General features: G+C 42.3%; 1 protein-coding gene across 1 annotated transcript in view; it reads left to right on the top strand.

The window, feature by feature from the left end:
- SUGCT (succinyl-CoA:glutarate-CoA transferase) overlaps positions 1-24,031 on the top strand; it is a 1,474,461-nt gene that overhangs the window by 667,086 nt on the left and 783,344 nt on the right. The window contains exon 11 of the mRNA XM_029589533.1: positions 21,124-21,221. Within this exon, the coding sequence (XP_029445393.1) occupies positions 21,124-21,221 (98 nt within the window). The remainder of the gene's footprint in view (positions 1-21,123; positions 21,222-24,031) is intronic.

Genomic DNA, 24,031 nt, shown 5'->3' on the forward strand with positions numbered 1-24,031 from the left:
ATTTTTACTAATAGGTCTGGGGTGTATACCATCTGGTCCAGGTGATTTATACTCTTCAGTTTGTGAATCAGGCCTGCCACATCTTCTCAGTTCACCATGATTTGGTTCAGTCCAACTGAATCATTACCCATGAAAACCTTCTCTGGTATGGGTATCTTCCCAGGATCCTCTTCAGTAAACACCAAAGCAAAGAAATTGTTTAATCTTTCTGCATTGGCCTTATCTTCTCTAAGTGCCTCTTTAACTCCTCAATCATCTAACGGTCCAACTGACTCCCTCACAGGCTTTCTGCTTCGGATATATTTAAAAAAAAATTTCTGTGAGTTTTTGCCTCTACGGCCAACTTCTTTTCATATTCTCTCTTAGCCTGTCTTATCAATGTCTTACAATTGCCAAGGCTTATGCATTTTCCTATTTTCTTCTGTTGGATCCTTCTTCCAAATTTTGAATGCAGATCTTTTGGCTAAAATAGCTTCTTTCACCTCACCTTTTAACCATGCCGGTAATCATTTTGCCTTCCTTCCACCTTTCTTAATGTGTGCAATACATCTGGACTGTGCTTCTAGGATGGTATTTTTTAACAATGACCACGTCTTTTGCACACTTTTTACCTTTGTAGCTGCTCCTTTCAGTTTTTTCCTAACTATTTTTCTCATTTTATCAAAGTTTCCCTTTGGAAAGTTTAGCACAAGAGCCGTGGATTTGCTTACTGTCCCCCTTTCAGTCATTAATTCAAATTTGATCATATTATGATCACTATTGCCAAGCAGCCCCACCACTGTTACCTCTCTCACCAAATCCTGTGCTCCACTGAGAATTAGATCTAAAATTGCTCCCTCTCTTGTCGGTTCCTGAACCAATTGCTCCATAAAACTGTCATTTATTCCATCCAGGAACTTTATCTCCCTAGCATGTCCCGATGATACATTTACCCAGTCAATATTGGGGTAATTGAAATCTACAAGTCCAGCGTGCAAGAAGCAATAATAAAGTTCATCAATAATTTTATAATAGATTTTTAATTGAACCAAGATCTCAACTATTATTCATGGCAACTCCATATATCTTCAAGGATACAAGTGAAAGAGTCCCCCGACACGGTCCGTGTTTCGCGGTCGCTGCATCGGGAGGGACCCACAGAATTAGTTTCATCTACAACATATAAAGAGTGATAAGCGATGAACCGTATGAATGGCCATTCAAAATTAATACAGAATACAAGAAAGCATACCTTATGTGTTCATCCTGGAGCGCATCGGCTCGTACATTAAGTCACTCATTTAAAGAAGCAGTTTGGCGCCAAGGACAGGAAATATCGCGATAGTATCACAAACAATCGCGATAGAATCACAGATCACAAATCAGCATAAAACCACGCCCCCACTGTAGGCAATTCAGCTGAACAAGAACCACTCGATATCTTTATTAAGACCTTTTGGATGGACAGAAGACAGTTTGAAAATCCATTTTTGTTCCCGTCTACCTAGGATTTCAGAATAGTCCCCTCCCCGAAACGGGGGTGTCACAACCTCCAAAACTGAAAATCTTAAATCAGTAATGCAATGATGATGTTGAACCCAGTGTGTGACAAGGGGTTCATCCATCCTAAGTAGACGGATATTCGAACAATGTTCTATAATACGGGTCTTGACCATCCTCGAGGTCTTACCCACATATAGTAAGGGGCAGGGGCACTGTACAGCATATACCACACCCCGGGTGGTACAGTCCGAGCTATTCCGTAACTTAAACCTGAACCCAGTATTAGGATGAATAAAAGAGTCTGACAGGGCAGTGTGGCTACACATAGTACAATGACCACACGGGCCATGTTGACCCTCCCTGCTCTCCACTATTGGTCTGTTGAAACTGGCATGTACTAGCTGGTCCCGGAGATTATTCCCTCGCCTGAAAGTGAACCGCAGCGGTCCCTGAAAAAGCGATGATAAGGACAGATTTTCCCAATGTCTACGGATCATTGCTGCAATAGCTTTGCTAGCAGTAGAAAAAGGTAAAATACAATTAAAGCACTGATTCTCATCAGCCACAGGGGGAAGAAATAACCAATCACGATTGGTGTACAAAGCTCTTTTAAAAGCCTTTTTCACCACACGGAGAGGATAGCCTCTATCCAAAAACCGCTGAGACATCAGCTTAGATTGTTCCACAAAATCAGTACGGGATGAGCACAAACGCTTTAATCTTAAAAATTGCCCCGTGGGAATGTTATCCTTCAAAGGTTTAGGGTGACAGCTAGAATATGCCAGTAACGTATTCCTATCAGTTTCCTTTCTAAATAGGGTGGTCACATATTGGTCCTCTTCTACGGAAATGATAATATCAAGAAATGCAATTTTTTCGGGATGAATACAGAAATTAAACTGAATGTGTGGGTTCAGAGAATTTAACCAGTCAAAAAACATCAAAAATTGAATATCTGTCCCTTTCCAGATGATTAAAATGTCATCGATGTACCGTAACCATAAATCAATAAAGGAGAACCATTCAGAAGGATACACCAGTGAGGACTCATACTGATCCATATATAGGCAGGCGAGCGAGGGGGCCATAGTGGCCCCCATTGCCGTCCCTTTGATCTGCTGATAATAATGCTGATCAAACATAAAAAAATTTTTTGTAAGAGCAAGAGTGGCTAATTGTACCAAAAAGTAAGTAGTCAGCCGGCGAGGGGCCGGACGTTGGTCCAAAATGGTTTCAATAAGCTGGAGAGCTTCTGACTGAGGAATATTGGAATATAATGAAATGACATCCAGGGTAACAAAGAAAAAGCCAGACGGAGGGACAGTTGAGTTTGACAATCTTGTGATAAGGTGTGCAGTATCTTTCACATAAGATCTAATATTGGCAACAAATGGTTTTAAAAAATGTCAATAAACTGTGATAATGGCTCTAATAGAGAGTTAATTCCTGAAACTATGGGTCGACCTGGGGGGGAGACCAATGTTTTATGAATTTTGGGCAGAAGATAAAACAGGGGCATAATCGGGGAAGAGTTGACCAGGAATTTAGCTTCCTTACTTGTAAGCATTTTGCAGTCAGAGGCTTCTTGGACAAGCTCTTTAATGATTTTTAATAAATCTGGTGTCGGGTCTTCTGCAAGGGGTTTATAGAAGGAGGTGTCGCTAAGTTGACGCAACACCTCCGCTTCATAGTCTGCCTTGCCCCACACAACGATCCCTCCACCCTTGTCAGCTGGTTTAATAACAACGGAAGAATCTCTGGACAAACCCCTCATTGCTGTAGCCTCTTGTTGAGATAAGTTATATTGTATAAATTGTTTCTTAGTAGCTAACAATTGAGCATCTATACTTACGAGACGTTCAAAAGCTCCCAGTAGAGGGTTGATAGGGCCCGGAGGGGTCCATCTAGATTTTTTTGAAATAACTGAATTGTCTACAGTGGATGGGGAGTCAGCAAAAAACAATTTTAATTTCAAAATGCGAAAAAAACGATAAAGGTGCACCTGTAAATCAAACGGATCACAACGGGTAGTTGGTACAAATGATAGACCTTTCTGCAAAGAACTCATTTCAACATCAGACAAAACACGGGTGGAAAGATTAAACACAGTCTCTGAACTTACTGCCATGCCTCTGGAAGGCGCGAAGGAGGACGCGGTGTCCGTGGCATTTTCTGTCCCGGTGGAATTGGACCTGTGCGGGAACGTGTTATTCGTATGTCCCTGGGAGGTTGACCGGAGTCTAAAAAAGACGCCGCTATCGAGCCACGACTCCATACTGAGAACTCTGCCTTTATATCCCGCTGGAATCAAATTTTAAACAAATGTTCCTTGGACCTTATGGTCCTTATTATTGAGTCGAATAAGGAGCTACAAGTCACCTTAAAGGAGGAGCTCTCGTTGAAACTCGATCTACTTAAACACTCCACACTTGTGGAAACTTTCCAACAACAGCTTCAAGAGTTTGAAGATAACCTGACTAAATTTCGAGACGATTTAAAATCCCTTAAATTTAGTAAATTTCAACGTGACCTTTCTGACTATAGTACTGGTTATGTATACAAATGGATGACCAAGAAACCTCAAAGAAAGGTTACCTTTGCGCAGGGCTCCTCATCATCATCTTCGGAAGAATCTGGCGGCGAGCAAATTCCTCGGGGTCGTGGACAAGGACGCAAGACCCGCGGAACTCCCAATGCTCCACCCACACAAGTACTTTCGGACAATGTACAACCTTATACCTCTGCCTCTTCACGGTATTTCTCGATAGCGGCGTCTTTTTTAGACTCCGGTCAACCTCCCAGGGACATACGAATAACACGTTCCCGCACAGGTCCAATTCCACCGGGACAGAAAATGCCACGGACACCGCGTCCTCCTTCGCGCCTTCCAGAGGCATGGCAGTAAGTTCAGAGACTGTGTTTAATCTTTCCACCCGTGTTTTGTCTGATGTTGAAATGAGTTCTTTGCAGAAAGGTCTATCATTTGTACCAACTACCCGTTGTGATCCGTTTGATTTACAGGTGCACCTTTATCGTTTTTTTTCGCATTTTGAAATTAAAATTGTTTTTTGCTGACTCCCCATCCACTGTAGACAATTCAGTTATTTCAAAAAAATCTAGATGGACCCCTCCGGGCCCTATCAACCCTCTACTGGGAGCTTTTGAACGTCTCGTAAGTATAGATGCTCAATTGTTAGCTACTAAGAAACAATTTATACAATATAACTTATCTCAACAAGAGGCTACAGCAATGAGGGGTTTGTCCAGAGATTCTTCCGTTGTTATTAAACCAGCTGACAAGGGTGGAGGGATCGTTGTGTGGGGCAAGGCAGACTATGAAGCGGAGGTGTTGCGTCAACTTAGCGACACCTCCTTCTATAAACCCCTTGCAGAAGACCCGACACCAGATTTATTAAAAATCATTAAAGAGCTTGTCCAAGAAGCCTCTGACTGCAAAATGCTTACAAGTAAGGAAGCTAAATTCCTGGTCAACTCTTCCCCGATTATGCCCCTGTTTTATCTTCTGCCCAAAATTCATAAAACATTGGTCTCCCCCCCAGGTCGACCCATAGTTTCAGGAATTAACTCTCTATTAGAGCCATTATCACAGTTTATTGACATTTTTTTAAAACCATTTGTTGCCAATATTAGATCTTATGTGAAAGATACTGCACACCTTATCACAAGATTGTCAAACTCAACTGTCCCTCCGTCTGGCTTTTTCTTTGTTACCCTGGATGTCATTTCATTATATTCCAATATTCCTCAGTCAGAAGCTCTCCAGCTTATTGAAACCATTTTGGACCAACGTCCGGCCCCTCGCCGGCTGACTACTTACTTTTTGGTACAATTAGCCACTCTTGCTCTTACAAAAAATTTTTTTATGTTTGATCAGCATTATTATCAGCAGATCAAAGGGACGGCAATGGGGGCCACTATGGCCCCCTCGCTCGCCTGCCTATATATGGATCAGTATGAGTCCTCACTGGTGTATCCTTCTGAATGGTTCTCCTTTATTGATTTATGGTTACGGTACATCGATGACATTTTAATCATCTGGAAAGGGACAGATATTCAATTTTTGATGTTTTTTGACTGGTTAAATTCTCTGAACCCACACATTCAGTTTAATTTCTGTATTCATCCCGAAAAAATTGCATTTCTTGATATTATCATTTCCGTAGAAGAGGACCAATATGTGACCACCCTATTTAGAAAGGAAACTGATAGGAATACGTTACTGGCATATTCTAGCTGTCACCCTAAACCTTTGAAGGATAACATTCCCACGGGGCAATTTTTAAGATTAAAGCGTTTGTGCTCATCCCGTACTGATTTTGTGGAACAATCTAAGCTGATGTCTCAGCGGTTTTTGGATAGAGGCTATCCTCTCCGTGTGGTGAAAAAGGCTTTTAAAAGAGCTTTGTACACCAATCGTGATTGGTTATTTCTTCCCCCTGTGGCTGATGAGAATCAGTGCTTTAATTGTATTTTACCTTTTTCTACTGCTAGCAAAGCTATTGCAGCAATGATCCGTAGACATTGGGAAAATCTGTCCTTATCATCGCTTTTTCAGGGACCGCTGCGGTTCACTTTCAGGCGAGGGAATAATCTCCGGGACCAGCTAGTACATGCCAGTTTCAACAGACCAATAGTGGAGAGCAGGGAGGGTCAACATGGCCCGTGTGGTCATTGTACTATGTGTAGCCACACTGCCCTGTCAGACTCTTTTATTCATCCTAATACTGGGTTCAGGTTTAAGTTACAGAATAGCTCGGACTGTACCACCCGGGGTGTGGTATATGCTGTACAGTGCCCCTGCCCCTTACTATATGTGGGTAAGACCTCGAGGATGGTCAAGACCCGTATTATAGAACATTGTTCGAATATCCGTCTACTTAGGATGGATGAACCCCTTGTCACACACTGGGTTCAACATCATCATTGCATTACTGATTTAAGATTTTCAGTTTTGGAGGTTGTGACACCCCCGTTTCGGGGAGGGGACTATTCTGAAATCCTAGGTAGACGGGAACAAAAATGGATTTTCAAACTGTCTTCTGTCCATCCAAAAGGTCTTAATAAAGATATCGAGTGGTTCTTGTTCAGCTGAATTGCCTACAGTGGGGGCGTGGTTTTATGCTGATTTGTGATCTGTGATTCTATCGCGATTGTTTGTGATACTATCGCGATATTTCCTGTCCTTGGCGCCAAACTGCTTCTTTAAATGAGTGACTTAATGTACGAGCCGATGCGCTCCAGGATGAACACATAAGGTATGCTTTCTTGTATTCTGTATTAATTTTGAATGGCCATTCATACGGTTCATCGCTTATCACTCTTTATATGTTGTAGATGAAACTAATTCTGTGGGTCCCTCCCGATGCAGCGACCGCGAAACACGGACCGTGTCGGGGGACTCTTTCACTTGTATCCTTGAAGATATATGGAGTTGCCATGAATAATAGTTGAGATCTTGGTTCAATTAAAAATCTATTATAAAATTATTGATGAACTTTATTATTGCTTCTTGCACGCTGGACTTGTTGATTTGATTGTTGTGCAAGCTCCCTTTGCTTCATGTTTCTGCTTGGGTAATTGAAATCTCCCATTATTACTGCACTACCTTTTGTACTACTTTCTAGTAATAAATCCTTTTCACTGACAATCACTAAGATGTTGTAACAGTTCCTGGTATAAATTATATCCCTAATAAAATAATTGAATTACCTAAGACCAACAGCCTTGTGTAAATCTCTAATTTTCTCCGATTGTTGGTAAAAAGATACTGTGGGGATGATAATAAAGCTAGGTGAATAATCCCTACAGGCCATATTCAAGGTTGCCCCAATTCTGAATAAATGTGTGCCATATGGATCACCTAGCTGCCCTGGCATGTCCAAGGATTGCTTACATAATTTGGTGAATTTGAATCTGCTTAAGGGGATAAAATCCTAATGGACCATGAAATGGTGTCCCTCTCTAGGATTTCATCATAATACAGTCCTTCAGGTTCTGGATCAGGCAGATAATAAACCTCAGGGCCATCACAATGAGACAACTTTGCCCCTGCTTCTTCAATCAACCTTGACCACTGGCTGCCATGACTATGGAAATCATGATACTAGAGACCAGCAGACTGAACTCTGAATCATCGTCTCTCATTGCAGTGACTAGCTTGCTGAGCCACAGAGACATAAAGAAGAGAAGGGAGAAGACTGTCTGGAGAAGGGCTACCTCAAATGCTGATTCTGCAATTAATTGCAGGATCTGCCACACATGAAGAAAAAAAACTTAGCCCTGGCCTTCATGGCTACATGGGCAGTGTGAGAGCAGGAGTACTTCTAGAACCCTTAGTAAGTCATGTATAAGCAAGGCCTTCATTAACTTATGGAGTCCGTTCATGTTTGGACATCACCTACCCCACTCAAATTAAGGCTGCCAGCCCACATCAAATCATGGTCACAATAGAAGTCAACCAAGCTGCCACCTCACGTGGGATGAGTGGGAACTGGTGAAAGCCAAACCCTTAGCCATGCCTGAGAAGAGCAGCCCTGACAGTGATAGGAACCCTTGAACCTTGGTAGCTGTGCCACTGAAAAAGTGAAGAGTTGCCATTGGCATCCTGGATCATGATCACTACATTACTGATGTATGACTTTTGAGGACTATTATCTGTGGGTGACACAGGCAGATGTGGGAGGGGGTTGATTTTCCCCTCATGTGGATCAACGTGGAACTGTGGGATGTGATCCTGTATGACAGATGATTGTGGTATTCTCCTACCAAATTCTCATCAGTGGCACTGTAGATGATGGATATGCTAATTGGTTTGTTTTGCTCCTATTCACTGCATAGTTCAGCCAGGTGGGTGTGACCATTTCTCTGGTGATGCTTGACTGCCTGCAGATAGGAGTGATCAACCATCAGCTGCTGAAGTACGAACCCTGCTGAGCCTTCTTGCTTATGAGGACGCTTCTCACACAGTTGTATCTCCCGACATAAACTCTCCAAATAGCAGGGTCAAAAAATCTATACACCAAGATCATGCAGCCATGCTATAAAACCCTCCCCCCACATTTGTGTTGGGACCATGGACCCAGTTGCATCTGCTCCTGATACCAGCTTTCTAAACATGGGCCACTTGCTGTGTGAAAGTGGATCATCAATCTTTTCTCAACTGCTGGGGACATGCCTAGTCTATGCAGTCACCATCACCTTAAGTCAGGAACTTGGAAGCAAATAAACATTTACTAGGCTGTTAATTGTTTTGACCACTATCAGGTTATCTCACCAGAATGCCACCCTCTTGTTTCACAAGCAGTCAACCCAAATATGTAGGTCAATCACAATGGAAACCGTTTCATGAAGGTGATTATGCTGTTGATCCTAGACTCTGCAGGTGATCCTTAAATCTTCCCGATCTGTGGTCGAGACCACAATTTGACATCAGCCCTAGTAGTATACTCTTAGCCTGATGCCCCCAGAAGCATCTGAGAACAGCTCCAGCTTGCTGCCTGACACTGGGGTGCAACCACTCTGAAAGCCCTATTGAAACTTGCAAGGAAGATCTCCCATTCTGCCAAATCCATTTGTGCTTAGTCAGGCCTTGACATTCAAGTGCAGCATGAAACACTTTATTAATAAAAGGACTATTGCCAAAGAGCCTTGAACCTGGGACCCGTCCAACAACTGCTGAGAAAGCTGCAGCTGGACCTGCTCCAACAGCAAGTGACATCATCCAGTAATGCTGCCAGCTTTCTTCTTAGAGGTAGCCCTGTGCTGGGTCCCTATTGTTGGGCCATCATTTAAGAGTCCACAAAAAGACCTAACCCTTCTTAATCTGCATTGGATATACATTTTGTTACTGAAACATGGCTTTCTGACTGCTTTGCTTCTAAACCAAATGTGCCCCTCAGTTTTCTCCTATGAAGGTCATGCAAGGTCAGAAGGTAGAGAGGTGGGGTTTTGTTATTTTCAGGACAGCATTTATGCCTATGTGATTTCCCTTGATTTTAAACCCAAAAATAAATGTTTGAATGACAATTTTAAATTGAATTTTTTGTTTTATATGCTGACCCCCAGATTCTCAAGTTGCTGATGTTTTACATTTAGCTGATACTTTCTCCACATCACAACTTAATATTAATAATTTGAATGTGCTAGGAGGTTTTAATCTGAATATCAATAATTGTGATACATAATGTGCTGGAGAAGTTTTAGCATCTATGGCTACTATTGGCATGACTCAATTGATTCAGTCACCTGTACATCATTCAAGATTTATCTTTTTGTCAAAACTTAGTTGACTAGTTAGTATACAGCTTCAATATAAACACCCTATACAGGCCACCCACTTGTCTTTACCCAGCTCACTAATAGATGGATCGTATGCAGTTGGGAAGAAAGTTGGGCTTGCTGGCCAATAAATCTGAGAAAATTCAGAGATGAGACACGATACTATCGTGGGAATTGCTCACTCAGCCTTAGCCGCAGGTTGGGCGAACCCATCCGCGGAACTAAATCAGTCAGAGTTGTGCACTTAGAAGCATAAACTGGGACCTTTGTCACAAGAATATTAAAGTTTGAAGGCATAAACGCTAAAGCTCATTGTAGACCTCTTATTAGAAAGTATTTTGACGGTCTGAACAATGAGCTTTAGCATTTATGCCTTCAAACTTTAATATTCTTGTGACAAAGGTCCTGGTTGATGCCTCTAAGTGCACAACTCTGACTTAGTTCCACGGATGTCACATCGTTATATACAAATATCCCCCAGGGGGAAGCGATTGAAATGGTGAGAGAATGTATGATGTTAAGGGGAGATAGAAGTAGGATGACTGAATCTCTAATTTCTCCAAAATTGAGATAACATGTCCCGAGTCCCTAATATATGAAGGCTGAGCTTCCACAAATGGCTGAAATAATCGGTCCACAAAGATCGATATTGGCTCAAACAGCGATCCCTTTGCCGACATGATTGGCCTACCAGGCGGTTTATCAAGTCTTTTGTGAATTTTCGGCAGGACTTATAGAACTGGAACAACCGGATATTCAACAATCAGAAATTTGAATTCTTTTTGTGTAATCCAGTTACAAATCAATGCTCCCTCCAAGATCTTATCAATTCCATTTTTTAAAATTGCAGTAGGATCTTGTTGTAATTCTAGATAGAAATGTCTATCAGAAATCTGCGCTTCAATCTTGGCCATATAATCACCTACATCCATCAAAATGGTTGCACCCCCCTTATCAGCCGGCTTTATCACAATCTCCCTGTCCAACTGAAGTGTCCTCAGGGCAGTCCTTTCCGATTTAGTTAAATTGTCACTAGGGCTGCCAATACAATGTTTTAAAGTCATATTACCAATATGTGCCTTAAACGCAAGGACTGCTGGTTATAATTGTCAATTATATATTCCCAAAAACCTTTCTTCACAGCATGCTCAACAGTTTCACAGTATGCCCATGAGGACTGCTAGTTAAAGTTGTCAATCATATACTCCTCTCCCAAGGAGGAACTGGCCTCACAGCACACCCAAGGATACTTGCTTCACAGTATGCTCAAATTTGCTTTACAGCACACCCAAAGAAACTTGCTTCATAACATGCCCGACACCATGGCGTTTTGGTAGTCCTCCTACCGCCTGCATCAGGGGATTATTTCTCAGCTTTACGGAATGCCACCGGCTCGCTGGTACATGATGAATTTAAACTGACAATATCAAGATAGACATTAATTCACCACACAGCCTTTCAACATGGAATTAAACACACTACTTTCTAAATATCAATAAAAAATTCCAATACCCAATTGTAACCACCAACCCATTAAAACCAAAACAAACAAAATTCAATCCCACCCATCCCCCCTTCTTCCAACATGCCTTCTCAAGTCCACTTCAATTCATTTAATCACCACAATACAAATGCTAAACAGAGCACACAAACTCACCCACAAATCTTTTTAACACTCACCCATAAATCTTTCAACAGGGATACTTCTTAATGTGGCTTCAAGCTTTAACATGAATCTTCACTTCCCACCACGGCTGTGAGCTTAGCGACGAACACTTGGGATTTAAATCCCATAAACCACACCCCCTAAACCACGCCCCACGTCATGACATCAGCCCTGCGCAGCTGGATCATCAAAGATTTTTCAAAGCATTTTTTACACATATGCCCATTTTTCCTTTGTTTTTATTCTCTATACATATTGATTTTTTTTTCTATTTTTTACTCAATATTAATCCTTGTGTATAACACTTCAAAACAGAACACCTACACAGATTTTTTCAAAACATAATAAATCGGACTGATGGAGAACTACACAGAAAAATCACCACTGAATCAATTGTCAAGATCCTGCTACTACCCTTATTTATATACCTATCAAATCATTCCAAGCTCAAAAAGACACAAAGTTCAGCAGAAAAACTTTTTATTCTTTTCTTCTGAAAACCACAATCCAGAATCACATATACCCGACCTGATGGAGAACTGCAGTTTACTGTCAAAATCCTAATTTATATACCTATCAAATAACTCCAAACTCAAAAAGACACAAAGTTCAGCAGAAAAATGTTTTTTATTTTCAAAACCATAATCCAGAATCGAATATACCCGACCTGATGGAGAACTGCAATTTTAAAAAAAGCTTCACATTGCCACTGAATAAACTGCGGCAATTCTGTTACTACTCTTTATTTGTATGTATGAATGAGAGGGACTACAAAAAACGGTACCCTTACCCCACAACAATCTCAACTAAGATCCCATCCCATCTCACAATCATCTCCACAACAAACTCCCCCCCCCTCCAACACCCCCCCTTCCACAGAAAAGACTATCAAATGAGCAACCATATTCTTTGAGAACTGGTTTAACCACTTTCTAATTAAACACCCCCCACTCAATTTCCTTATTCAAATCCCTTGGTATTACAGTGTCCCACTCAAAGATGTACATCTGTTCTTTCATAACAAGATATTTACTCACATCCCCTCCCCTAATATTCAAGGGCAACTGCTCAATCACAACAAATTTCAAATCCTCCACTTCGTGATTTCTATCCTGCCAATATTGGACCAAGGGCGCCTCCAATCGTTTGCATCTTAAGCAACTCATGAGCTCTTATATATGAATTCTTAATTTTCTGACCGTCTTCCCAATGTATTTTAGATCACAGGGACACCAAATTAAGTACACAACTCGTTCAGATTCACAAGAAGTTTGAGAACGTAACTTGAAAACACGATCATCCCCTAATGATATCTCTTCACTCATGGCTGACTCTGGACATTCCTTACACCGGCCACACGGCCCATGTCCTCTGATGACATCCACTCCCGTTGATACCATATTAATTGCCGCATGCACCAGCCTGTCCCTAAGATTTGTGGCCCTAGAATATGCAAACATTGGTTCCTCCCTGAAAATTTGGTGTAATTTAAAAATATTCCAATGCTTGATACTCTTTCATACCTTCCAGGCATCCGGAGAAAAAGGCAACACACATGTTATAGATGATTCCTTCTCACTCTTTTTAGGCGTCAATAAATCCCTGTTTGCCCATCTTTAAGGCCTTTTTTAAAACTTTGCTTGGGTACCCCCTATCCTTAAACCTTTGGAACATTTCTCCAGCCTTTAAATTATATTCATCATTAGAAGAACATAATTTCCTGAGACGAAGGAATTGTCCCGTGGGAATGTTCTTTCTCAGGGAGGACAGATGGCAACTACTAAAATGCAAAACTGTGTTCCGATCAGTATCTTTTCTGTAAATTGTGAATACAAATTTATTATTCTCTATGCTAATTTGGATGTCAAGAAAATGCAATGTATTAGCATCAATTTCAGTAGTGAAGTTAAGGTTAGAATTTTGTACATTCAACCAAGATAAAAATTCATCAAAATCTTTTGTGGAACCCTCCCAAATAACCAGGATGTCATCGATAAAGCACTTCCACAGTTTTATCTTTTCCTTATGGGGTGACTCTGCTATGATTCCTTTTTCAAAACATCCCATATACAGGTTGGCAATGTCAGGCTCCATTGAGGCCCCCATTGCCACCCCTTTGACCTGTTTGAAAAATCGTGGACCCACACAGAAGTAATTTTCAGTCATGGCCCAGGTTGTTAACTCCACTCCTCGTACTGAACTGACTTCGTTTACAGACTCTTAGAAGTTGTGGTCCCCCTGACGCAGCCCCTGATGCGAAACACAGCCATGTCAGGGTCCTTGTGTGTACCATAGGTTTATAAATGTATTTCCAATGCAATACCTTGTGACATATCTGTGATTGTATGCATTTACTAAAAGTTCATTGTAAATTATATTGACCAGTAAATAGTTTGCCACACATTATTTCTTTGTCGTAGTTGCTAATCACCCACATGTGAGGACTACCATCCTGCTTGTCCTGGGAGAAAGCAGAGTTGCTTACCTGTAACAGGTGTTCTCCCAGGATAGCAGGATGTAGTCCTCATGAAACCCACCCGCCACCCCATGGAGTTGGGTCCGAAACTTTTTATTATTTTATTTTTTCGCTCGCACCTTTTGCTACAAACGAGACTGAAGGGAGATCCCTGTGGTTACAGGGATTATGGCATACTGGGCACGCTCAGTGTGCCAGTCAAAAGTTCTAGAAACTTTGATAGAAAGGTTTTCCATGATAGGGCTCCGTCCAGTGACGTCACCCACATGTGAGGACTACATCCTGCTGTCCTGGGAGAACACCTGCTATAGGTAAGCAACTCTGCTTTCTCTATGGGGGCTGTGCATATTGAAACATCTGCTTGCAAACTGAACAAATTGCTTATGGCCTGTCATGTTCAGCTAACAGCTGTTCTGATCATCATCAGATTTACTGCATTTGTCATCCATATACTGTTCTAGGAAAGAAGCTGTAAGTCAACTTGCATCTTGCACTGTATAATAAGCTCCTGTTGCCTCATGTGGTTAATAAAACTAATTATTGAAAACAATATGATGTAGAGTACATAGATCATTACATTTCAAAAAGAAATTTCAACAGTGCTTATGCCATCCATTATTGCATTATTGCTTGGCCCTTGGCAAAGTCTAAAAGATATAATCTGCAAACTAGGCTGGAGTTAAAAACTACTGGATCAGAGTCACCCATTTCTTCTAGCATGCCTTGCCTGTGTTAATATGTTATTTGTAGATTCTATATTTCGGTGAGATTTTATTTTATTTTATTTACTATTTAGATGACTTAAAATGAAAAAGCACACATTTGTTTAACTCCTGTGAATTATTTGCTTATTAATTTTCCAGGTTTGGCATAGTTGTTTTCTAGATATATTTTTTTGAATAGCCACCCCCACCTCTTCTATGGATGCAAAATACAATTCCACCAGATTATCAGTGACCGATTCACCAGGTTATCAGAAGCTGTGCAGAGCGGGGTCTAAGCAGTACGTTGATGACAGACCTTCTAGGGGCATTGCTGCAATTGCTCCTTTTATTTTCTCATCCCCAAGGCAGCAGGCAGTGAGTGAAGGAGGAATAAGTGGTGGCTTGGCAGACATTCATCGCTAGATACAGTGTTGATATTAAAGAGGGTCAGGATTAGCCAGCAATGTCTTTACCACTAACAATGTCAATGCTAAAACAGCACTGGCAAGTGGACTCGCCCCAGTGATCATTTGTTTAACACATTCATAGTGCAGAGCCAAACAACATCCTAAATCAGTGGCAAAATAGAGTTCCTGAAACTTTCCCTCCAGTTTACTGGAGATCCTTTATCACCTACCTGATTTGTTGACAGATGGGGTCCAGTAATGCTGCTCAAGCTTCAGGGGCAGCTGTACGTGGGTTGCTCAGGAGCAGCCCATGGGTTGGGATACAGCCAGGAGTATAAAAAGGAGGCCAAACTCTGGCTGGTTCCACACAAACAGTTTATTAACAGGCAAAACAGAAATACATCAAAAAGGCCGCTTACCTCAGCAGCTTCTTAGGTTAACAAAATAGTCAACTGCCTTCTCTACCCTTCTGGGCACTGCCTTCTTATTCTAGGCTGCAGGGATCCTTCCTGGCCCCAAATCCCTTGCTAGCTTCGGTCTTAAGGAGGACCGGGCCAGATAGCTGTGGCTGGTCTTTTAAGGTGATCTGAGGGAGTTTCTTATATATTTCCTCACAAGCTGGCAGATGGAAATAGAGATTTCTTTAAGTCCCAGAAACCAAACTATTCCTTCTGCCCTGGGATGGGCAGCCAAGAGATCGGTGGGCAGCCTGCTCATGGGCCCTCTGAGAGGTGAGGAAAAGGCAGCTGTAGGGGGGGGGGGGGTGCACAAACACGATTCACAAAGTGATACAAGATAGTGAAGGCGTTGCTGCTTTCAGAGCAGAGATGGCATTTGAATGAGAATTGGAGCTGGTGTCAAGTGGATGAATTCAGAGCTCCATCCCCGGGGTAATATCTGTCTCCTCCCCTGAAGTTATAGTGGTAATGGCAACCGTAACCAACTAAAGTCCCCAAATATCATTTTGAAGAGTATCTGCTAAGTTCTAGCTTCATATACTTGCTTCTTTAGCTATTATTACCACTGATATTTATAGTCAGATACAAGCACAGGAAAGCAAATTATCTACAGTTGTGAAATTTAAGCAGCATTTTAATTGTCTACAGTTTAGATGGATTTAATGCAGTATAAAAATATTACCCAACACGGTATTGAAAAACTAGAAGGGTATTTGAATTTACCTGTTCTGAATTTTTCAGTACTCTAGTGGATCCCTTTAAGAATTGTCTGCACAAGATCCTGAACATCTCAGAAGATTCCCTACCTTCGATTAGCAAGGCTTTTTTCCTTCCATGTGGGAGGAAAATTCATATTGGGGGTACTGGAGATACTGGAGCCAAATTAGTCAATGGATAGTTTGGATCTCACTGGTTTTCTAGAAAGATCTGTGGTTGATGAGAATCGGAGAGCTACCTTGCTTTTAACTTTGGTGTTCCCTTAAAATTGGGGCTCAGTTCTTCACTTGTATTTCTGTAATGGACAGACCTTATTTATAAGGCAAATATTATGAATTTATCTGGACCTGTGTAAATCAACAAAGGAATGAAGAAAAACTTTCTGAGTATGCACCAGAATGTTGCTTTTGACATATCTTTTTTGCTTTTTTGCTTCAAAAGATTTGTTGACTTTGTCAAATGCACATTTTGTGTTTTTGAACCCTCTCAAAGGGAGGATAATTTTAAAAGATGTGCAAGCATGCTGATATACGTAGGTATATGGACGCAAGTGTGCATTCACATGTACTTTATATCATGTGCACAAATGAGCACATACTATATAAAATACACATAAATCTACCCAAAAATATGTGACATATATTTTCAACATAGCTGGATAAGTTTTGATTTATCTGGCTATGTGGTGCTAAAAGACAGAAAGTTTCAAAAACACTATCTGGCTAAGTAGTGCTGTTAAGACTTATCTAGTTAACTGGATCATTCATCAAAGTGCATTAGGGACCGATCGAGCATTAAATGAGGTCTAATGTGTGTTGGGCACAAGATAAATAGCACTACGCAAGCTAGCTTGCACATTTTAAATTTAGTATGCACGTGGGAGGAGATAACGCAAATTAAGGTATCCTACCACATTCTGTGATAGCTTAACACACACTAACGCAGGATTAGCATCAGAAATAACTACGCCTTTTCTTTGGCGGTACTAAAGGAAAAACCTTTTTATCGCATGCCCGCAGCTGTTAACGCAAATCACAGTGATTATTGCGTGTGATAAAAAGAGGTATTTGAAGAGATGCACCTGCCAGGTCCTCCTGGGCTAATAAAAACACCTGTTCTTACCTGGCATTACTTCCTAAACCCATAATGTTTGTGGCAAGTTTACTTGTTGGGGGATACTGGATGCTTCAGGAGGCTCGCCGCAGACAACAAGAGGAACAACAACAACAACCACAAGAACAGGCAATGAAAGTTCCAGCCCCTTCCTAAGTAAGTCCCTGCACTGGAGCCCGAGCCACTGGCCCTGCAGGGAGAGGGTTGGGGTCCACGGCAGGGCCTGGAATACAGGTGGGCATGAAAGAGAAGATACAGGGAGTGCATTTTTCCTCCATGAGCCTCATTGCTGGGCTGCTCAGCCATGCCCTCGAACATATCCAGTCCCAGCCATTGGACAAGGCGCTCCTCCACGGGCATCAACACAAACAAAGGGGCTCCTTCACCAGTCTGCCGGTGTACCTGTTGTAATTCGCCACCTTGGTCTTCAACAGGGCCTTTATGTCCCGGTATCTGTGTGCCACCTGCTCCTCACTGGGTTTCATGTTGCTGTCCCTTGAGAGAGCCTGGGCAATGGTGCACCAGAACTGGCTCTTGGCTGCCCTCTTGTCTTGGCCGCACGGTTGCCAAAGAGCATGGCACAATATTCTAGGACCCTAGCGATGATCATTTCGTTGTCCTCCGGGCTGAACTTGAACGCCCTCAGATGAACGCACCCTGCTGCCTGGCTGCCTGAAGGGAGTACCACTTCTGCATCTGGAGAGGTGGCCTCCCTTTCCTGACTCTCGCCCCCTCTCCTCTCTCCCCTCCCTTCCTGCCCCCTCTCTTACCAGCCCTACCAACTCCCCACTCCTCTGCCCTCTCGGTTTATCCCTAGCATTTCGTTTTCCTTCCACCGGACTCGCCTGCCTAGTCCCTTTCCCCTCCCACCTTTTCCTATCCCCTTCCCCCTTTCTATCTTTACTCCTATCCCTGTTCCTACTCCTACTCCTCCTCCTTCCCCTAGCACTCCTGCCCCCATCCTCCCTCCTCTCCTCATGCCTCTGCTATCCTCTCCCCCTGTCTCTCATGATCCATCCTCTCCACTCCTCAACACCACCTTGCCTTACCACCACACCTCACCACTTCCCTTCTGCCTCACCACCATGCTTCACTCCTCCTCCACCTCACCACCATGCCTCACCATTCTTCACCACCGCTCCTCCTGACACAAACACGGACAGTCAAACAGAACAAACTGACAAAAACTTTCCCTCACACAAAGAAGACAAAATACCAAGATAAATGGAAACAGATGAGAACAGAATATAAGACAACGCACTCAGGAAATCGAAATCAATAAATACCTACTCCCATTAAACCACTCACCAACCCTCCTCTCCTCTCTCCTACGCCTGACGCACCCTCAGAGGCAGGGAGCTGGTATATGTGAGTAAATTTAACTCACGTATTTTGTCTGCTTTTACGCACGTAAGTTATCCAATTTTATAACATGCTTACATGAAGTAAATTACCAGTTTTACTAATTTGCTCAATCTCTCCCTAGGTCATAAAGACCCACCCTCAGTTCTTCAGCCTGAACTCCTCCCAGTTTACCCAAACCCCTCACCCAGTTAGTATTTGACTATAAAAAATTCTATTCTGATTTATACTAGATTATTAGAAGCGTAAATATGCACAGGTAACAGCCATTCATGCGTCATGTTTGCAGGTTATAAAATAGCACCTTATACACGTAAATGTTGGCTCCGCCCCAGAATGCCCCGGCCTGCCCCCTTTTTATACAAGCAAATTTATGTGCACACCATTTCTTGCATGTGTATATTTAAAGCTTATAAAATAGTTCTATATGATTATGCACTATGGGGTAGATTTTCAAACAGGGCGCCCTTGCATACTTTTGTAGGCGCATCAGGCGCAAACAAAAGTACGCTGGATTTTAGTAGATACGCGCAGAGCCGTGCGTATCTGCTAAAATCCTGGATCGGCGCGAGCAAGGCTACCGATTTCGTGTAGCCGGCGCGCGCCGAGCCGCGCAGCCTACCTCCGTTCCCTCCGAGGCCACTCCAAAATCGGAGCGGCCTCGGAGGGAATTCGCTAACGCCCTCCCCTCACCTTCCCCTCCCTTCCTCTACCTAACCCACCCCCCCGGCCCTGTCTAAACCCCCCCCACCTTTGTTGGGGGATTTACGCCTCCCAGAGGGAGAAGTAAATCCCCGCGCGCCAGCGGGCCACTGGCGCACCTAGACGCAACCCGGGGGCGGTTCCAGAGGGCGCAGCCACGCCCCTGGACCGCCCCGGGCCGAAACCACGCCCCCAGGCCTGCCCCCGAAACGCCGCGCCGATAGGCCCCGCCCCGACACCCCCCTTGGAAAACCCCGGGACTTACGTGAGTCCCGGGGTTCTGCGCGCGCCGGCAGGCCTATGTAAAATAGGCGCACCGGCGCGCAAGCCCTGCTCGCGTAAATCCGGGCGGATTTACGCGAGCAAGGCTCTTAAAATCCGCCCCTATTTGCGTGTGCCATGTACTCATTTTAACTTGCTCAGCTCTTTTAAAATTAACTTTTAAGGTTTTTCATAGATTTGAAGAAATTAGTGTGTTCTGGAAGCCAGGTGTATGTTCCAGTGTATGAGCCGGGAAAGCATCAGATGGGACTCAGTACTGTTGAGTTCATATAATCAGAAGGGTTTCTTTTTTCTCTCCTAATGTTTGAATTCCTTATCCCTTATTTCTTTGGCGTTGTTGTAAAAAATAAGCATTAAATCTGTGCGCTGAGATTCAGCGTAGTTACCTAATGTAAAGCTTGTTATATTTACTCCCAATTCAGTAAGGGGTAGATTTTCAAACCCCGGCGCGTGTAAATCCCGGGGTTTTCATGCGTGACCTAGCCTTATGCGCGACGGACCAATTTTCAAATGGCCCGGCTACACGCATAAACGCAGGATGCGTGTAAATTCCGGAGCTTAAAAAGGGGCGGTCTGGGGGCAGGGCGGGGCTAGAGGCGCCTGGCACAGTGGCCATTTGCTGCTGTGCAGGGGATTGCGCGCTGGCAGGGTGCTGGCGCGAGCAACTTGCTCCGGAGCAAAAGGTAAAATATAAAATTTCGGGCTACTGAGGACAGGATAGGGGAAGGGGAAGGGAGGTTAGGCTAGGGATTTGGGAAGTTCCCTCCCAGTCCGCTCCTTAATTGGAGCGGGCTGGAAGGGAACTGGGGAAGGCCCCGATGCATCGCCGCACGTATTTGCTAAACTCTACCCCCCTTGCGTGCGCCGACCCGGCATTTTATAGCATGCATGCGCCAGCGCCTGGTAGCACGCGCAGATGGACGCACATACGTAGGTTTTGAAAATCTACCCTTTAGCCAATGGTACGCTAATGCATTTGAAGTTAAAAAAAAATGCACACAAACGCAAAAATTGTCTGTGAAGAAAAGGTTTAGCGCACAGCAAAACAAGTGCAGAAATCATGTTTTCTGTGCATAAAATATGATTCATTTGCACAAAAATGCTTTCTTTGTTTTATGGAACAGCTCATCATTACAAATAAAAAAAATAGGGAAAAACCTTTAGGGAAATAATGGCGTGAATATTTTTACTGCTGCTTTCTAGTTTTCTTCTTCACCATTCTCTTTGCCAGGTTCAGTCAGAAAACAGTTCCTTTTTTCTTCAGGAAAAAAGTGTAGTAGTATTGAGAGAAAAATTTGGCATGTATTTACTTTATTCAGAAACCTGAAAAGTAAAGTGGTTGTGCTTCTTGGGGCCAGATATGTTCAACATTTTCCCAGAGATTCGGAGTGAGCAAAACCCCTTCGAATAGCTGGATCCTTGTTTGATTGTTGTTTTGATTTTTTTTTCTTTTTAGATCCTAAATTTACCTGAACTATGCAAAGATCCCAAATATAAAACCAATACGCTCAGGGTGAAGCACAGAGAAGCACTTGTTGAGATATTGTCAACAAGGTAAGTTTATTAAAAGGGGAAGATATTCTCCAAGATATTTATCAAGCTTATCTTGTGTAACAATGTTATCTACATAATGCTTTAAATAGTTTGAATTTTCTATTCTTAAGCATATAGAAGTCAATAGTCAAAAGCCATTTAGATGGATAACTTTAACATTATCCGTCTAAATGACAAAACGGGCATATTCAGTGACTTATCTGGCCAAATTCTAGCCGGATCGCTATTTATCCCGTTAGAAGTTATCCGGCTAAGTGGGGGGATTTTCTGGAGGCGGGCAGTAGGCATTATAGAGTCAGGCGGTAGATGTTCCGGGGAGGAGCAACATTTGCCAAAACATTTATCCAGCTAACTCTGGTTGGGCCACAGGCCTGTCCTAAATTTAGCCAGATAAATGTATCCAGCTATCTTTAGGATAGCTGGGTATATTCAGCGGCACAAATACACCGCTGAATATACTTCACTAGTTAGCCGCATAAAGATATCTGACTAACTACCTGAGCTGCACAGTGGCTGAAAATGGACTCCCCACATTTTATTTTTGATGTAGAGCTTAGAATTTCACTTTATATCCCATGAAGACAAGTACTAAATTATTAACATGTAGAAGTTTCATGTGTGGGGTCATCATACAGATTTGTTATTATTTGTAAATTCACTTAGGCCTAGATTCATCATTTTGCTATAAGGTTTGCAGGCCTAGTGCCTGTGATAAGGAAAAGGGGTGTGTTTAGGGAAATTTCCCTGTTACTGCATTACACAGCTAATTTCATATCTCACTCTGTGTTAATGCCTGGACAGGCTTTTATCACATTTGGAGGAGAAAGCGAGAGAGAGCCTCTTTATAAGTCTCTCATATTAGTCAACTAGTAACTCGAGGTGAGATTTTGGTGGTGGTCTAGGGTTTGGGGGGGCAGTTTTAAATGCAGAATCAGAGGTACGAACAGCACAGTACACATCGGTGAAGATTTGATGTGATTTGGAGTGTGGAAAGGTGAGATTTGTACGTTGTACTCTCGACCTAGTTTGATGCACTCTCTGCCTAGCTGTTATCAAACTAGGTCAAGAGTACAACGTACAAATCTCACCTTTCCACACTCCAAATCACATCAAATCTTAACAGATGTGTACTGTGCTGTTCGTACCTCTGATTGTGCATGTAAAACTGCCCCCCAAAACCTCACCTTGAGTTACAAGTTGACCCTCTTGTAGAGATATAAATAGTTCACTAAAATTTGTGCCACCCAGAGGCGCTCTCTTTCCTCTCTCTCACTCCCCTCTGCCTGAAATTGTATAATACATGTGTTGTGCAATTGCACACATCATTAGTACTTTTCATTTCCATTTACTCCACCCAAACTCCTCCCAAAATTCACCCACTTGAATAAATTTTCAAAATTTGCATACTTAACTCATGATGCGATAAATAACGCCTGCGTTATGGCATTATCGCAGGCATTAGGGCCCTAATGCATTTTGATGAATGACCCTGTCAGTGCTTAAAAATAATTCCTGTAGCAGTGTTTATCAATGGCATAAATTATTTGCAGCCATCAGTAATATCCCTTCATGCCTTAAAAGCATCATACTACCACATTTATTTTAGATAATTCAGTTAGTACCGGTATAAAATCACTTTCCCCTTTTTAATTTATTTTGATTTTTATTTAATTCCTGAGGAGATACGCGATTATAGGTTTGGAAAGCTTTTTTGTACTTTGCCACTTCTACCAATCCATTCTAAATCTATAAAGAAATCCGGGTGCTGTTGTGCTGATACTTATCAAGTCTCTGCAGGGATGCATTAAAGGACGCAAAGAGTAAATATCGTATGAACAACAGAGAAGTGAGCAAACATGGCAATAGGCGGAATATATAAATTATTGTAAAATAAACCATTAAAAAAAATTCATTCCAAAAAATTATAAAATCCTCACAAATGGAATAAGACAAATTAGAGCAAACCATGGAACCTGTAAAGCCAAGAAGCAGACACTTTGATGTTTTGAGGAATCTATCTACCTTTGTTGCTTTAAAGTTTGACTGAGCTGAAAGAATTACTTTGCATGTTCTTAATACAAGAAGTTTCCCCATTCTGGGACAGACACTAAAAGGGGTTGAATTAGCACATTTTTGACACTTAGAAGCAGCAACGCTGATCATCAAGGCTTCAACCGTGGCTACTTTTCATTTGCACATCTTTCATATACATCCATAATTCAATCATGTTTTAAAAATCTACAGTATGTAAAGTGGAGAGTAAAACAGAACCCTCACATTCACTTATACTAAGGCCTGGATCAGAAATGGCCAGGCAGCATGAAGAATGAAACTTATAAGGAGTTGCCTTGAAAAAACTAAATATCCATAGGTGAAATGTTTAAAGGTGGATGTGATTGTCCAGGGAAGGGGAAACATTTCTAAACCATTTCTGTGCATAAAACCCGATTTTATGCACATAAGTGGCTATTCTAAAACTGACCTTGACTCAATGCATGGAACCCATTTTTGCATGTAATTTTATGCCTGCTGGGGCAAGGTATTCCGGGGGCAGAGTTGAGACACGCACATATTTTTTTTTATTTTAAAAAATATGCACACAGGTTACTTCATGGAAATTGCGCCCTTCCAGGAGAAGGCATAACTTCGTGCAAGGTTATTTCTGCACGTACTGGACCAACAATCTGAGCATTTTCAAAGTGAACTAATGCACAAAGATTAGCTTTGAAATGTTAACTAAAGTCTATGTTACGTTCAGCGGCCCGTGGGCTATCCCAACGGACCGCTGCATTCACCTCTGGCCCTGCGAA

The sequence above is a fragment of the Rhinatrema bivittatum genome, chromosome 2 (genome assembly GCF_901001135.1).
Source record: "Rhinatrema bivittatum chromosome 2, aRhiBiv1.1, whole genome shotgun sequence".
In the NCBI taxonomy this organism is placed as follows: domain Eukaryota; kingdom Metazoa; phylum Chordata; class Amphibia; order Gymnophiona; family Rhinatrematidae; genus Rhinatrema; species Rhinatrema bivittatum.